Raw genomic sequence first — 16366 nt, forward strand, 5'->3', positions numbered from 1 at the left:
ACAGTAAATGGAAGCATCTCCTCCCTCCTTGCAAGGCAATTGATCGAATACCACACATCACTAGTCCTCACTGATCACAAAAGCCGCCGATGTCTGAGAGAAGGAGCAAGAAGTCAGGCCTGGAAGTGTATGGGGGTGGATGTCAGGTCAAAGCCCTGCTCCAAGTCTCTATGTCAGGGCCTAACTGCCAAGCTCCACACGGCACGGTGCTCCACAAACCACATCCTCCGCGTCACCAAAGCCAGGCAAGGCAGAAGGTAGAGAACACAAGGCAACTCTACTCACAGTCTGGTGAGCTTCGGCGTGCTCTGGAAAAGCAGTTCTGGAAGGACTTGGAGCTTATTCTTGTTCAGGCGCCTAAAGAGGAAAGAGAATGGAAGGATGTCAAGGGGACATTAAACCAGATCAAATGTATTCAGATACCACTTTAATCAATCAGTCAGTCAATCAATAGGCATTAAGAGACTCTCCACATCTTTCAGTATGGGTTGCTCAACACATGTAAGGTATATTCCCTGTCGGCGGGGCTTAGAGTCAGATTGAGAATGCAAAGCAAAGGTCAGTCAAAAGTAAAAACACAGCAAACGCACTGTGCTGCCACACCTCCATCAGCTGTGATCTTGGACAGACATCACCAATGGATCACAATATTCCTTCCCATGGACCCCAGACAAGACTTTTGAACTTTTCTCACCATGAGCTCCATGTAGTTATTGCTGAGTGATGGAAATAGCACGTGAAATATGCCCCTAAAAACATAAAGGGGCCAGGCACGGTGGCTCATGCCTGTCATCCCAGCACTTTGAGAGGCTGAGGCAGGCAGATCACGAGGTCAAGAGTTCAAGACCTTCTTGGGCAACATGGTGAAACCTCATTTCTAATAAAAATACAAAAAATTAGCTGGGCATGGTGGTGCGTGCCTGTAGTCCCAGCTACTTGGGAGGCTAAGGCAGGAGAATCGCTTGAACCCAGGAGGCAGAAGTTGCAGTGAGCTGAGATTGTGCCACTGCACTCCAGCCTGGTGACTGAGCAAGACTGTCTCAAAAAAAGAGAAAAGAAAAGAAAAGAAAAGAAAAAGAAGAAAAGAAACCATAAATGAAATATCAGAGGAAATATTCAGGATCCTAAATGGTGATCATGGGAGCAGATAGCAGTTGCTTTAGGAATACAGAAGAGGGCATGGCAGATCCCCTTGGATTGAGGAACAAAATGGAATTCTGGCCATCTTGGCTCTGTGGACCAGAGTAGGGTTCCACTGTGAGTTTTGTGGGTCCTTGGCAATTTTGCCTTTGTGGGCTGCTTTCTCCATCAAAAAAATTTTTCATATTACATTTTATAACTATGTTGGTATAAATGCAAATATATTAACATTACATAACATTTCTACCCAAAAGTTCATTTTTGTCTTCCGATATTAGAAGAAATTAAAACATTTTCATGAGTCCCTAACAGTATTGTAGACCCTTATCACCGTCCCCACTGGGACTCATGGAGAAGTACACACTGGGTCAGGGACCAAGGTCTGGGCATGAGGTGGGGCTTATGGCAAAAATTGGCCCAGTAGGGATGGCTCACATTGGATGTTGGCCAACAGAGCCAATCAGTCTCTCTTAAGCATGGTCAATGCTAAACACCCACAGAAAGGCCACCTGAGTTTTTAAGTGACACAGAGTCACCATTATGATCTCCATGAAGGCTGCTTTCTTGGGAGCATTAGGCCAAGAGAGAGGCCCTGTTGCATGCTAGCCCCACGCCCTTCTGCCCTAGTGAAGTGACACAGCCTAGCAAGGGAAATGGGAAGCCACCTAAACCATGGTTAAAGCATACACCCCACAGTCCCCAGAATCCTTCAGAGCCAAAGAGCAGTTCATAGCCTGATGAATTTTTCTACTTAGAGTGAATTGAGTATGTCCTATTACATGGTATAACTATACGATCCCCATCTGAGAGCTAAGCAAACTAAGGAATAGAAAAGGTGAGCTTCTCCCTAGCTCCTGGCCCCAAAGCCCTGGCCCCCTTCCCCTGCCACCAAGCAAACATGCTTCCCTATTTGGGATTTTGCTCCCATTTCCCCCCCTTTCTTCCTAGGTCTATGGACAACAACTTTAGAGGGATGAGCGACTAGAAGGAGGTCAAGCAGGACAAAGCATGGGAGAGAGAAGCATTGAAGACTTCACATAATAAGCTCACTGTCAAGAGGGTGCTACTCAGTCTGACAGCCATGCAGTGAGTGGGTAAGCATTGGGCAGGGATGCCATTCATGAGACTCCTGATTAGGAGGAGGCAAGGAGGAAAGGTTGGAAAGTTGGATAAGATAAGCTCTAATTCCCTGGCCACCTCTGGGGCAGCCTGACTCTTGTTTTGTTTTGCTCGAGACGGAGTCTCACTCTGTTGCCCAGGCTGGAGTGCAATGATGCAATCTCGGCTCACTGCAACCTCCATCTCCCAGGTTCAAGTGATTCCCCTACCTCCGCCTCCCCAGTAGCTGAGATCACAGGCACGCACCACCACGCATGGCTAATTTTTGTATTTTTAGTAGAGACGGGTTTCACCATGTTGGCCAGGCTGTTCTCAAACTTCTGACCACAAGTGATCTGCCCGCCTCAGCCTCCCAAAGTGCTGGAATTACAGGAGTGAGCCACTGTACCCGGCTGAGGGCAGTCTGACTCCTAGCCCAGTGCTTTCTCTGTATTTTTTAAAAATTTCTGTAAAATCACATATGAGATTTATCTTCTTAGCAATAAAAAAACTGTACACTAAAAGTGTAGTTAGTTCAGTAGTGTTGAGTATATTTACATTATTGAGCAACTAATCTCCAGAACTTTCTCATCTTGCAAAACTGAAACTCTGTCCCTGTTGAACAACAACTCCCTGTCTCTCCTTCTCCCAGCCCCTGGCAACCACCGTTCCACTGTCTGTCTCTGATTTTGCCTGGTGCTCTTCGACCACTGCCAGTATCTGCTTTTTGTGTGTTCCTGTCACTAAAGTAGAAAAAAAAAAAAGTGGGGAACTCTGGGAAGAGCAGGATGAGGCAATATCTATTTTTATGTTTTGAGTAGTTCCCATGTTCTCAGTGGTAACAGGTGGAAGCCATTGGAACTGGAGAAGGCTTAATGTGATGTCTTTGGGATTCACTGGGGCTGGGCACAGGTCTGGCTATATTGTGCTCTTGTTGTGAGATCCGAGGCAAGCTATCTAGCCCTTTGGACCTCAGTTTCGGATCTGCAAATGGGTTACGGTGAGTCTTCAATGACACAGTGTCTATGCAAGTGTTCAGCACTGCAATAAGAGCATGGCAACAGTGATGATAATGGTGCTGACTGAGTTCTACATGCGTGTCAAACGCCATGCCACGCGCTACACAGGCAGGATCTCAACTGCAGCAGTGCTCACGGTAGGTGTCATTAATCCTGTCTCATATAGAATGAACCTGAAGCCTGGGGAGGTCAAGCCATCCCCAAGGCCACAGTGTCAGGAAGTGGTAGTGGCAGGATTTGCACCCAGTCGGTCAGACTCCAGAGCTCTAGTTCTGAACCACCATGTTACTCGAAGCCTTTCAATAAATAACAGCCCCCTATCCCTTTCCCTTTCTTAATTTTTCTGTTTCTTTTCATCCATGGTTGCCACTTCTTGCAACCCATCCAAGGCAATGAACCACTCTGTGTACACTGGCCTCCCTGAGAAGGAACTCTCTTGAAGGTCCCCAAGGCAAGAACTGGGTCTCTATGTGGGCCTGTCTGGACCCACCCTCTATTGTCACAGCTGTACAAGCCTTGTAAGAGTTACATACAGAGAACCAACACCCCAGTCTAGGCAAAAATCCTAAAACCCAGCCTGCCGCTGTCTGCAGTGAGTAGGGTGTTCAGTTTCCTGAAAACCCTAAACCAGAGTTGAAGCTAAAAATAAAACCAGCTTGGCTCCAAGGCTCCTGGAAGGGAAGGAATCATTTTGTTTTTTGCCAGTATTTGCGGCTGGACAAAAATAAAAATACAACCAAATTTAGTCAATTGTGCGCTGCCCACTGCTTCATAAACCCTGAATGAGGATTCTGGGGCAGATGGGTGGGGCTCTGCTCCCAAAAGCCTTGGGGCCTTTCCACTTGAGCTCGGGCAGGTCACCTCCTGGTTCCCAATATCAGAAGGAGCTAGATACCGTATTTCCAGGTAACTCCAGGATCTTTTCATATTTACTGAGTGAACAGCCCGGCCTGGAAAGTCTTCCTTGAAAAGGTGATGAAGTCTCGAAGCTGCATAAGGTACGCTTCCCATGTGGCCGCTATGAAAGCAGCCCCTGAACAGGAAAATGAACAGAATGAGACTTGCTGTTCTCCTGATAAACAGGTAAGTGCCAGGTGCAGGCAGTGGCTACTGGCCACGGTGCACTCATGCCATCTGCTGTTCTGTTACTCTGGGCCCAGAGGTGGCGATCTCCTGCCATAGTTCAAGCTGGAAGTAAATCCACGATTACTGAATGGAGAACAGGACTGAATGCGACTCACATGAGGACAGAACTGAAAAAGTCACCAAACGAGATGTGGGCCAGGGCAATGACAGGATAAGGCCTTCCTAGGTATTCCCTCTCCCGCTAAGATCAAAACTCCTTCTTAGCCTTCCTAATGCAACAATGGGGAGCACAAAGGTAAAAAAAAACAAAAAAAACAAAAAAAAACAAAAAAAAAAACCAACTGGCTACTGAGTTGCAAAGTCACACTGATTTTTCAGCCAGAACTGAGAAGCACCAAGAAATAGGCCTTTGTCTTTGTGGAACCACTAAAGGCCTTTCTGGATGTACCTGGGTGTAAGATATAATTAGAAATTTTTGCCACTTCATTGAATTCATCCATGTATCCATTCAACCATTCATCCATCCAACTGTTAATTTAGCTGTACATCCAACCACCATCCATCTATTGATCAACCCATCTACCCAAGCATTCACTCACTCATCCATCCAACCACCATTTACCCATCCATCCATTCTTTAATTTCTCTAGTCATTTTTTTCAATATGAACATACAAAAATGAATAAGATACAGTCCCTTCTTTTAAAAATGTCATATGCTTACTGTAGAAGACAGACCTGAAAACAAAAAATTGCCATGATCTTGAAAGCAAAGGTGTCGTGGAAACACAGTGAAGCAGCAGCTAACCCAGTCCTTGTTAAAAGACTTCCCAAGGAAGACGGTTTTGAGTTTAGTTTTAAAGGATAACTAGGACTCCTTAGGAGACAGAGATGGAGAGTTCTAGACTGAGAGAGCAGTACATGCTCTGTACTCCATGGAGGGCCAGGAGACAGAGGAGCATTTGGGAAGCAGGCTGGCATTGCTGGAACGCAGAGGTGACCTGCCAACACAAGTGATGAAGGTGTACAACTAGGCAGCAGTCATACCACAAGGGGCCTTTTTATCCATAATAAAGAATTTGGGCTTGGCTTTTTATAGATAGTAAGAGGGAGACAGAGAAAGGGTTTGAGCAAGGGAGTGATACTCTGGTTTGAATTTTACAAAAGTTCTCCTGGCCAGGTGCGGTGGCTCACGCCTGTAATCCCAGCACTTTGGGAGGCGAAGGCGGGCAGATCACAAGGTCAGAAGCTTGAGACCAGCCTGGCCAACATGGTGAAACTCCATCTCCACTAAAAATATAAAAATTAGGTGGGCATGGTGGTGCACATCTGTAATCCCAGCTACTTGGGAGGCTGAGGCAGGAGAATCACTTGAACCTGGGAGGCAGAGGTTGTGGTGAGCTGAGATCACGCCACTGCACTCCAGCCTGGTGACAGAGCAAGACTCCGACTCAAAAAAAAAAAAAAAAAAAAAAAATACACACACACACACACACACACACACACACACACACACACACACATCTCCTGAGTGACAGTAAGCCCGGTTTGGAAGAGGGTGAAATCGGAAGCAGGAAAACCAGCTCACAGGGTTCTTGGGTAACCAGTGTCTCTGTGTGAAGACTTGGTTAAGGATAACAGTGTGACTGAAGTGTAGGAGAGAGAGGTGAGTACAATCGACTGGGTTTTGTGACAGGATGTACGTGAGGATTTGTACGTGAGGATTGAGGGAATTACAGGAGTGCAGGTATGAAAAGTGGCTCCAGGTTGAGTAATTGATCAGTCAAATTACCAATCCCTAATGAAAGGAACAGAGAAGGGAGGAACACCGTACGGAAGGTGGTGTGTTTAGATTCAGGATTTCTGTAACACTGAAATCTCTCAAATATGTTTTGACAACTAATAGCAGTAGCTAGTAATAACACTAAAACCATGAGCCAGGCATTGTACTGAGCACTTTACATGCACTACCTCATTTAATCTCCATGGAAACACTCAGAGGGCCAGTGCTCTTAGCATCCCTATATTTAGGAAATACCGGCCTAAGAAGGTTAAGAACTTGCCCAAAGTCAAGCTTGACCAATGTGATAGTTGGTGGGACTTGAACCCAGGTGCCTGCTGCTAAGCCTGTGCTCTTACCTACTATGTGTAGTGAGAATTCTTAATTTAGCCCTTCATTATAAACTGTCTTATCACCTAAGTTTCAAAGGCTAAAACTGGGAAATACAACTAAAAATTCCTTTGTGTCCCAACAGTAGCCAACACAGCATCAGGCACACAAAGAACCTTCCAGAAGGGCCTGCTGAATTTCGTGAATAAACCAAAAGGTAGGAAAGGCCAGCTAGGGGAGCCTATGAATCAATAACCCTGCTGAGCTGGGAAGTCACACTGTATGGGGGTAAACAGGGCTCCCAGATCGCCTGCCTGAGTCTGTCTTCATCCTTCAGAAACCTCTTAGAGACTCGGCTTTCAGAGGTATCAACTTCACTGACAAGCAAAGCGAGCAGCGGGAAGGGCTCACTACTTCCCCTCCTTCAGGAAACGGAAGGGGTAAGGGGCCACCAAGGCCTGGGCATGGCCCACTGCATATAAGTCCCCTCCTTTCCTCAGGGAGGTGTGGGACCTCAGCTGCCCAATCAGGCCTGAGGGAGGAAGAAAGTCATAGTATGCTAATCCCTACAGGTCACCAGGACTGCTTGCTTTAGTAATGAACTCAATTGTTTCCCCTTCCCCAGGCAGCTTCTTAGGCAGCCTGAATTCTTTCTCAGTCTATTGGTACTTTCAGAAACACTCACATGTCTCAACAAGAACCCAAGCAGTTTTTGTTATCTAGAGCAGAAGCTCCATGCCACTGCCAATGCAGAGAGGGAGAGGGACAATGCTTCCTGCCAGCTGCTGCTCCAGGCCAGCAAGCCCCAGGGATGATGACTACAGGCTCCGGGCAAGGGCAGAACCAAACTTCACAGGCCTCAAACATCAGTCCAGAGATGACATCATCAACTATGAAGATGTACAGATGTCAGTATAAATCACCAGCAAAAAACGTGAACTGTGGAGAGTCAAAAGAGCAGAGATCCTTGATGTGGGGGTGTTCCAACTTGTTGTTTGCTCTAGTCACTGAAGGCCTCTTACTTGCTTGGTTTCCTCACCTGTCTAATAGCCAGTTTGGACTTTTTTTCCTGCTACGCAAATTTTCATAATGCAAACTGGATCTAATCTGAGCAATTCAATAAGGAAGCTAATTTGTAATGGTTGTTGGTTTATACCAGTGTCATGGTCGGGAATGGCCCCCACATGTGAGGCAGGAAAGCCTAATGGCTTACAGACTCAATGCCCATGGCCATTTTAGTTGAATGATGCTATTCTTTACTTTTGTGGCTTCCCTTTTTTGGAGGGACAAGCAGCTTCATTAAGATATACTAGAGCTTCCTTACAGTAAGTGTGGACCAACCCACAATTTATTTTGATGGCTTAGCTGCAAGTTGACCTGAGATTTGTCTTCCATGGTATTCAGTATTTGCTCAATGACATTTAGGCCGGCTTATACTAGTTTGAAAATCTGTTATTTTTTAGTTTGTAAGTTCTGAAAGTCCTAATAGCAATTAAAAACCCCTTTATTTTTGACATTTCTGTAGGATAAATAATTTTGTGGTCATATTCTAAAATTCTAATCCCTACATAGTTTTTTTTCCCCTCATTGAAGTTGTTTGCAAAAACCCTTTTAAAAAATAACCTAAAGATTATTTTAGGAACACAATTATTATGTAATAGCAAAACACGTACCTCATGGGATATCTGAGAGGGCTGAAATGGTTTAACATCTGTAAAGGGCTTTGCAATATTTCTCAAGGGCTCAATAAGTGGTAGCTGTTACGGCTACTGTTATTATCATTATAATCATCCCTAGATGTCCCAAGAGGTTGGAAATTCAGGAGATTTATTTCTCCTTCATAGATGACTGTATTGGTCAGCAAGGCAATAACAAACGAACTCCAAAATCTCAGTGGGTTAACACAATAAACACTTATTCCACACTCACGTAAAGCGCTTGTTCCATGTGGTATGATACCTTAGAGAAAATGTGGCCTCCAAAGCTGCTGTGCTAGGGGAAGAGAGGGAAGAAGGAAGTACATCAACTCTTATCTCTCTTGACCCAGCAGTGACTCATACCGTTTCTCACATGATTGGCCAGAACTAGTCACATGGCACAAACCTAGCTGCAAAGGAAGCTGGGAAATCTACAGGAACACTTGGATATTTGGTTGAGGACTATCTTAACAACCAGTATGCCTTAAGCATCAAAACAGCAAAGATCTCTTTATCAGCCAGGCACAGTGGCTCATGCCTACAGTCCTAGTACTTTGGGAGGCCAAAGTGGGAGGACTGCTTGGGTCCAGAAGCTTGAGACCAGCCTGAGATATATAGTGAAACCTCATCTCTACAAAAAATCCAAAAAATTTGCTGAGCATGGTACCACACACCTATAATCTCAGCTACTCAGGAGGCTGGGTGGGAGGATTGCTTAAGCCTGGGAGGTAGAGGTTGCCGTGAGCCAAGATCATGCCATTGCACTCTAGCCTATGCAACAGGGAAAGATCCTGTCTCAAAAATAAATAAATAAAATAAAATAAATCAAAAAATCTTTGTCCTTGTCCATCTATCCATCCTTCCTTCCTTTTTTATGTTCACATAGGGCACTTACTACTATGAGCTAAGTGTTGTGTTAGGTGTTTTATCTGTATTATCTCACTTCATCCTTAAAACAACTCTTGAAGCAGACACTGTTATGGTCATTAAGATAAGGAAACTGAGGTACAGTAAGGTTATGTAGCTTTTCCAAAATCACACAGCCCAAACTTAAGGCTTGAACAGAGGTCTCTTGGACACTAAAACCTGTGATTTTAACCCCCTTGCCATTCTGCTTCTCTAACTTTTTGGAGCTTGGTCGACAAAAGGCTGCCTAATAATCCCAGGAGGGAGGATAGAAACAAGGAATATTTGCTGGCCCTGCCTCTCTGGTTTCAGAAAGAAGGCTGTGAGAGTCTCAGGAAATCCCTGCCCTATTTATGTGGTTCTAGAGAACTCTGGGGCTTGGTCAGGATCACATCCTATTGAGACCCACCTCAGGACTCAGTATGAAAAGAAAACAAGCACAAAGCCACCCCCCCAAACCCCCAAAACACACATACCAAACAACCTCTTTTGACCTTTCCTGTACCTCACATTGGATTACTTTTTCTTCAATGACATGACTGTTAGGGAAATGTAGGGTACATAATGGTCTGAGCCTGCCTTGCCTCTGACCCCTGCCCTGGCTACTTCCACATGCCCCTGATGCTCCAATGCCCCTGCATCCAGAAGACCTTGATTTCAGGAGAAAAGAAGGGGGTGAGGGAGAAGATGGACAAGAGTCCTATCTACGCAGCAGTGGAAAATCACTGGCTCTGCAGAGAGTGGGCCAAAAGGCACTGTGAGTCCTCTAGTTCCAGGATGGCTGACCCACAGGCCTAAGTAATTTTTGCCTAGAACAATGCAGCGGAACCCCAGAGGCCGTAGTCAACATGTTGCTTTATACAGGACTAAAGTCAAGGGCATGGGTCTCTGGGGATCCCCAGAAGATTGTACATGGGTATATATTAGTACACTGAGGGCTCAGATTCCAAGAAAACATATCTAGGGTGGAAGAAAGCACACATTTATGTGTGCATGTGAATGTGCACGCACACACACACACACACACACACACACACAGAGAACAGATAAAAATATACATGCAACTTAATAGTCATTTATAACTTCAGAGCTGGCCAGACCCATTTCAGGCAGTCAGACCACTTGGCAATCACCAAAGCTCCATCCCTATAGTGACCTCTTCCCCACAACATCTCATAATGGGGCCAAAAAGGCAGACAACTCCCCAGATTCAAGAATCACTCCTGGATCTCTTTTGAGATTTTCTACTCTTGCAGCTTTCCCCAGATCAGAGTTGTTGCACATGCTCTCCCCTTCTCTGGGAATGCTCTTTACCCTGCTACCAGGATAACAGCCACAGAGGTGTTAAGAAGTAGTCAAATTCTATAAATAATTTGAGGGTAGAGCAGACAGGATTTGCTGATGGATTGGAGGCAAGGCAAGAGAGAGAAGGAGAGTCAAGGATGAGGCTGATATTTTGGCCTGTGCATCTAAAACTTTGGAACTACTGTTACCCGAGATGGGGAAGACTGTGGGTAGAGCAGGGGGTGGGGGGCAGATTTGGATATGTTAAATTTGACATGCCTACAAATATTCCCAATTATAGATGCCCAACAGATGATGGGATATACAAATATGGGGCACTCAGCGATAAGACCAAGATAGAGAGATGTAGGTGGTAATTTAAAGTCATGAACCTGGATGTGGTTACCATGGGAGATGAAGATAAGGCAAGAGGAGTGTGGACTGAGTTCTGGGCTACACCATCCAGAGCGAGGAGGAAACAGCCCCCAGTGTGGTGGGGGAGAAGCAAGAGAGAGAACAGAGTTGTGAAGGTCAAGTGAAGGGAGAGTTTCAAGGAAGGAGGGGGGTAGGGAGGGAGGGAGGAATTGGTTAGCCAACTTCTGCTGAGACACAGAGAAAGATGAGGATAACATTGGGTTTAGCAACGAAGAGCCCACTGGTGACCCTGCAAAGAGCTGCTTGGTCCAAAGATGGGCACGACTTATTAGCAGGAGTGGTTCAAAAAAGAATGGGGGAAAATAAAAAGGAACAATGATGTTGAGACATCTAAAATAAAGGAGGAGAGAAAATGGGTTGATAGCTAGGAGAGAATGTGGTCAAGTGGGGGTTTATCATTTATTTAAGATGAAGGAAATTGTGACATGCTTCAGTGCTGATGAGAATGACACAGAAGAGAGGCACATTGATGATTTAGGGGAGGTAGGAGAAAAATTTGAGAGTGAAGCTCCTGAACAGGCAACAGAGGTAATTCCAGTGTACAGGGATGGCAGTGGCCTTTGGCAGGGTCAAAGATGGGTCCCTGTGGCAACAGCAGGAAGGCAGAAGTCAGGGGACAGGGGGTGGCAGATGTGGTGGTGGGTGTCTGTGAAAGGTCTCTTCTGACCACTTCTGTTTCCTCAGTGAAAAACAAAGCCAGATTCTCAGTAGAAGCCAGGGAGAAAGGAGAAGTATGATGACTGAGAAGGAAAGGTGAGACATCGCTGTTTAGGAAAGGCTGGAGGGTTACCAGGCGGCAGCCAATGCCCATTTGAGGTTAGTGATCATGAGCTGTGAGTGAGATTCGTCCACAGAAGCACGTGTTTTTCTTCAGCAACATTCAAGTCCCCTGGGTGAGAGGGTGCAAACAATAGAAGACTGAATTCAGCCAAGGTTAGGGCGTTTCCAGGCAACTATGATGGAGGAAGAGAGGGGCTCAGGAGTTGAGGGAATGTGCTTAGAGTAATTATGAAAATGAGCCATGAAATCTATGCTGAGTAATGAGGGAGGGGGCCTCATTAAGCGGGTAAGGGATGGTGACAAGTGACAAAATCTATGAATTATACGCCTCTGCAGGGTCTAAGAACTCTTGGACAGGGCATGGGGCTGGGGCTTACTTAGTAAGGCGGTACTATATAATTCTAGCTCTATCCTAGAGCTATGCAACTTCATGTAAACCACAGCCCTGGTTTCCTCCATCAACAGCATCAGTGGGTTGGATGAGATGAGTCCTAAGATGACCTATTCTATTCTCCTTATTCTGAGAGCTGGATAGAGTATCTGAATTTCAAGTCCAGTTCTTAATGTACTGCACAGCCTTAGGATTTAATATCCCTATGCCTTGGTTTCTTTACGTGAAAATGGGTAAAATGATACCTACCAGAATATCCATTCAAATGTGTAGTGCCATGAGAAGAAAGATTTTTATCTGTTTTGTTCACTGCCACTTGAGCCTGGCAACTAGTAGGTGCTCAATAAATACTTATTGGTTAGTTGGTTGGTTCATTGGTTGGTTGAATGACTAAATGAGTGAATATCTACTCCACTTATCTCACAGAATTACTGAGGAACAGAGGAGCCAAAGAGGGCAAACTTTGTGAAGAATTGAAAGTGCTATGAGTTGTGTGCTGCTGCCCAAGACCTCTGTGCTGGCTTTCACTTCAGCTGTTAAAACCAGAGGATTTCATTAGGCACCTTCTAGAGTATCACAACCAGGTTACTGAAGAGTCACAACACAATAGCACAAATCAAACACTTGGACCCATACTGCTTGAAAGAGGGTCCTGAGAGTTTGGAGCAAGAGGCTCATGCCAGCAGTTTTGTGCAGTAGGGTGAGGGAAGCAGAGGCAGCTTCAGAACAGAGTGAAGCCAGAGTCAGGGCGAGCGTCCTTACACCAGGTGAGGCATTCACATAAGGTTTCTATATCAGAAGAGTGAGGGGTGCTATTAACAAAAGGAAAAAGTGGATGGCCCTGAAACTCTAACTTTCTGTTTTCCACGCTGCCTGGGAATAAATATGGAAGAGCTATGTTGGGGGCAGGGAAGAGGGACTGAGAATGCGTTAGCCTCATTCTGCAAAAGCACGCTCCATCAAGACATTAAGCAGGCCTTGCGTAGCCTATGGTTAATATCTACTCATTTTTACTAGGAATTAAGAGAAAATACTTCAGGCAGTTCTTAGGATTTTTCTCCCTTTTTAAGACCCCCCAAAACAATGCAGCAAAGCTGGTTCTAAATCAGATGGCATGAGCACAGTCCACCACAGATTCTCCATGTTCTCTCTGGGTTATTCTAGGCCTTTCGTCTGGGTCTCCAACCCCTTCGACCCACAGGTAGGAAACTGACAGATGCAAATTGAAATAGAAATACTCTAGCTAGTAGATGTCAGAGAGGGCAGGTGCAACTCAGCACAAATTTTCTGGAAGTGTGCTGTTTAAAATGATCCTGTTTGAACCCATTGGCCTTTTCTTTTGTTCTGAGTTAGTTCAAAGTGACAAAAGAAGTCCTGACAGTAAAAGATTCAAACATTCCTAGTTTGTGAATGATGAATTTCTCTTTTGTTTTTATTCTCAACATTTGAAATCTGCAAGATCTGTTAATGATGGTGTGCCTCTCTGTGTTTTTCTAGGCATTTACATCTATATTTACATATCCAGCAACAACAAAAAAAGTTCTTTTAAGTCTTTTCCGGCATAAACCAAAGAACGTAGAGTAATCATCTGTGACCAATTCTCATCTATAACTAATTAGAATTTTTATTTTCTCATAGCATTTCCTCCGATTCAGGTCCAAGGTTTTTTTGTTATTATTTTTTCCTAGAAAAGGAAGATACCTGAATATGAGAACTGTAGGATGGAAAGGGAGCTGGGTAAAAGGGGGAAAGGGGCACTTTTCAGATTGTATTGTCACTTCGATCTGATTGAATCTTTTCCTTATTCCTTTATTTTTTTTTAATGCTTTTCCAGCATGGGAAGGATTTCTCAACCCTCTGGCTATTGCATTTGAACTGAAGTCTGCAGAAATAGTTTAAGAGCCCCCGCTTACCTCGCTCACTCCCACCTCAGGCGAGCAGTTCCACATCCCAACCACAGCTTTGAGATCCCATCCAAACTTGCTGGCGTCTCAAACTGAATCCCAGATGTTCACTTAGCGAAAAATAAATGAATGGCCCACGCCGTGGACTGAAGCAGGGACCCTCACAAATAGATTCCAGGTGTTTTGGCCTCTGGACCACTATCTTTCTCTGTTTTACATACACACACACACACACACACACGGCACCAATTCCATCCTGAAAAGACTTCAACATCATCTCCAAGTTAAAGCCAGTATAGGACGAACAGAGGTAGTTACCTAACACAAATAACATATTTTCAATTGTGGATGAAGGCAAAGAGCTCCACATTTACACTCCTTCAATTATACTACTCCTCCACATTACACTACTGCCTTCAATAATCAAAATCATGATGTGTGTGATGTTCAAACTCATCTTAGGCTTAAAAGAACTAAGAATGGCTAAATGATCTGAATTATCATCACTGTTCATTATCCATCTTAGCTGCCTTCTTGTGTTCCCCTGTGCTATGGTCCAAATGTTTGTGTCCTTCCCCCACTAAAATTCACATTCAAAATTCAACCACTGAGATGATGGTATTTGGAGGTGGGACCTTTGGGCAGTGATTGGGCCATGAGGGTGGAGCCCTCATGAATGGGATTAGTGCTTCCTTGCATCTCCCACAATGTGAGCACATAAGCTAGAAGGCGCCATCTATGACCAGAAAGTGGGTCCTCACCAGACACCGAGTATACTGGCACCTTCTTTGATTAGACTTCCCATTATATATAAGCCAGCCAGAGTATGCTATTTTGTTATAGCAGTTGGAATGGACTAAGACTACACAATTCTTACGTCAAATTTAACAAGCACCTACTGTTTGCTTACCTTGGGGCAAACAGGGAAGAAAAGAAAAGAAAAGGAAAGATCTGCCTCAAATCATAGTAGTGTTTTGAAACATCAAAATTCCAGTTGCTAGCTTATAAATTAAGAAATTCATATTCTGTGAAGAAAGTCAATGGGTAGCCTGATGGGAATAGCATTGAATCTATATGTTATTACTTTGGGCAGTATGGCCATTTTCACGATATTGATTCTTCCTATCCATGAGCATGGAATGTTTTTCTATTTGCATCCTCTCTTATTTCCTTCAGCAGTGGTTTGTAGTTCTCCTTGCAGAGGTCCTTCACATTCCTTGTTAGTGGTATTCCTGGATATTTTATTCTGTTGGTTGTAGTTGTGAATGGGAGTTCACTACTTTAAATTTCATATGGAACCCAAACAAGAGCCTGTATATCTAAGAAAATCATAAGCAAAGAGAACAAACCTGGAGGCATCATGCTACCTGACTTGAAACTACACTAATAGGCTACAGTAACCAAAACAGCATGGTACTGGTACCAAAACAGATATACAGACCAATGGAACAGAACAGGGGCCTCAGAAATAACTCCACACATCTACAACCATCTGAGCTTTGACAAACCTAACAAAAACAAATAATAGGTAAAGGATTCCCTATTTAATAAGTGGTGTTGGGAAAACTGGCTAGCCATATGCAGAAAACTGAAAGTGGACCTCTTCCTTATACCTTAGACAAAAATTAAGATGGATTAGAAACTTAAAATTTAAGATGGATTAAAGACTTAAATGTCAGCCCTAAAACCATAAAAACCCTACAAGAAAACCTAGGCAATACCATTCAGGACATAGGCATGGGCAAAGTCTTTATGACTATAACACCAAAAGCAATGGCAACAAAAGCCAAAATTGACAAATGGAATCTCATCAAACTAAAGAGCTTCTGTACAGCAAAATAAACTATTATCAGAGTGAACAGGCAACCTACAGAATGGGAGAAAATTTGTACAATCTATCCATCTGACAAAGGGCTAATATTCAGAATCTACAAAGAACTTAAATTTACAAGAAGAAAACATACAACCCCATCAAAAAGTGGGCGAAGGATATGGACAGATGCTTCTCAAAAGAAGACATTTATGCAGCCAACGAACATATGAAAAGAAGCTCATCATCACTGGTCATTAGAGAAATGCAAATCAAAACCACAATGAGATACCATCTCACACCACTTAGAATGGCGATCATTAAAAAGTCAGGAAACTATAGATGCTAGAAAGGATGTGGAGAAACAGGAACACTTTCACACTGTTGGTGGGAGTGTAAATTAGTTCCACTATTGTGGAAGGCAGTGTGGCGATTCCTCAAGGATCTAGAACCAGAAATACCATTTGACTTAGCAATCCCATTACTGGGTATACACCCAAAGAATCATAAATCATTCAACTATAAAAACACATGCACACAGATGTTTATTGCGGCACTATTCATAATAGCAAAGACTTGGAACCAACCCAAATGCCCATCAATGGTACATTGGATAAAGAAAATGTGGCATATATGCTACATGTGGAATGCTATGCAGCCATAGAAAAGGATGAGTTCATGTCCTTTTTTTTTTTTTTTTTTTTTTT

The 16366-nt window shown here is 44.0% G+C and overlaps 1 protein-coding gene across 2 annotated transcripts in view; it reads right to left on the bottom strand.

Moving 5' to 3' along the window:
- SLIT3 (slit guidance ligand 3) overlaps positions 1–16366 on the bottom strand; it is a 669050-nt gene that overhangs the window by 557077 nt on the left and 95607 nt on the right. For both annotated transcript variants that reach the window (XM_017849419.1, XM_017849421.1), the window contains exon 4: positions 286–357. In XM_017849419.1, coding sequence (XP_017704908.1) covers positions 286–357 — 72 coding nt within the window. The remainder of the gene's footprint in view (positions 1–285; positions 358–16366) is intronic.

This window comes from Rhinopithecus bieti, unplaced genomic scaffold (genome assembly GCF_001698545.2).
Source record: "Rhinopithecus bieti isolate Rb0 unplaced genomic scaffold, ASM169854v2 scaffold_30732, whole genome shotgun sequence".
NCBI classification, from domain to species: Eukaryota; Metazoa; Chordata; class Mammalia; order Primates; family Cercopithecidae; genus Rhinopithecus; species Rhinopithecus bieti.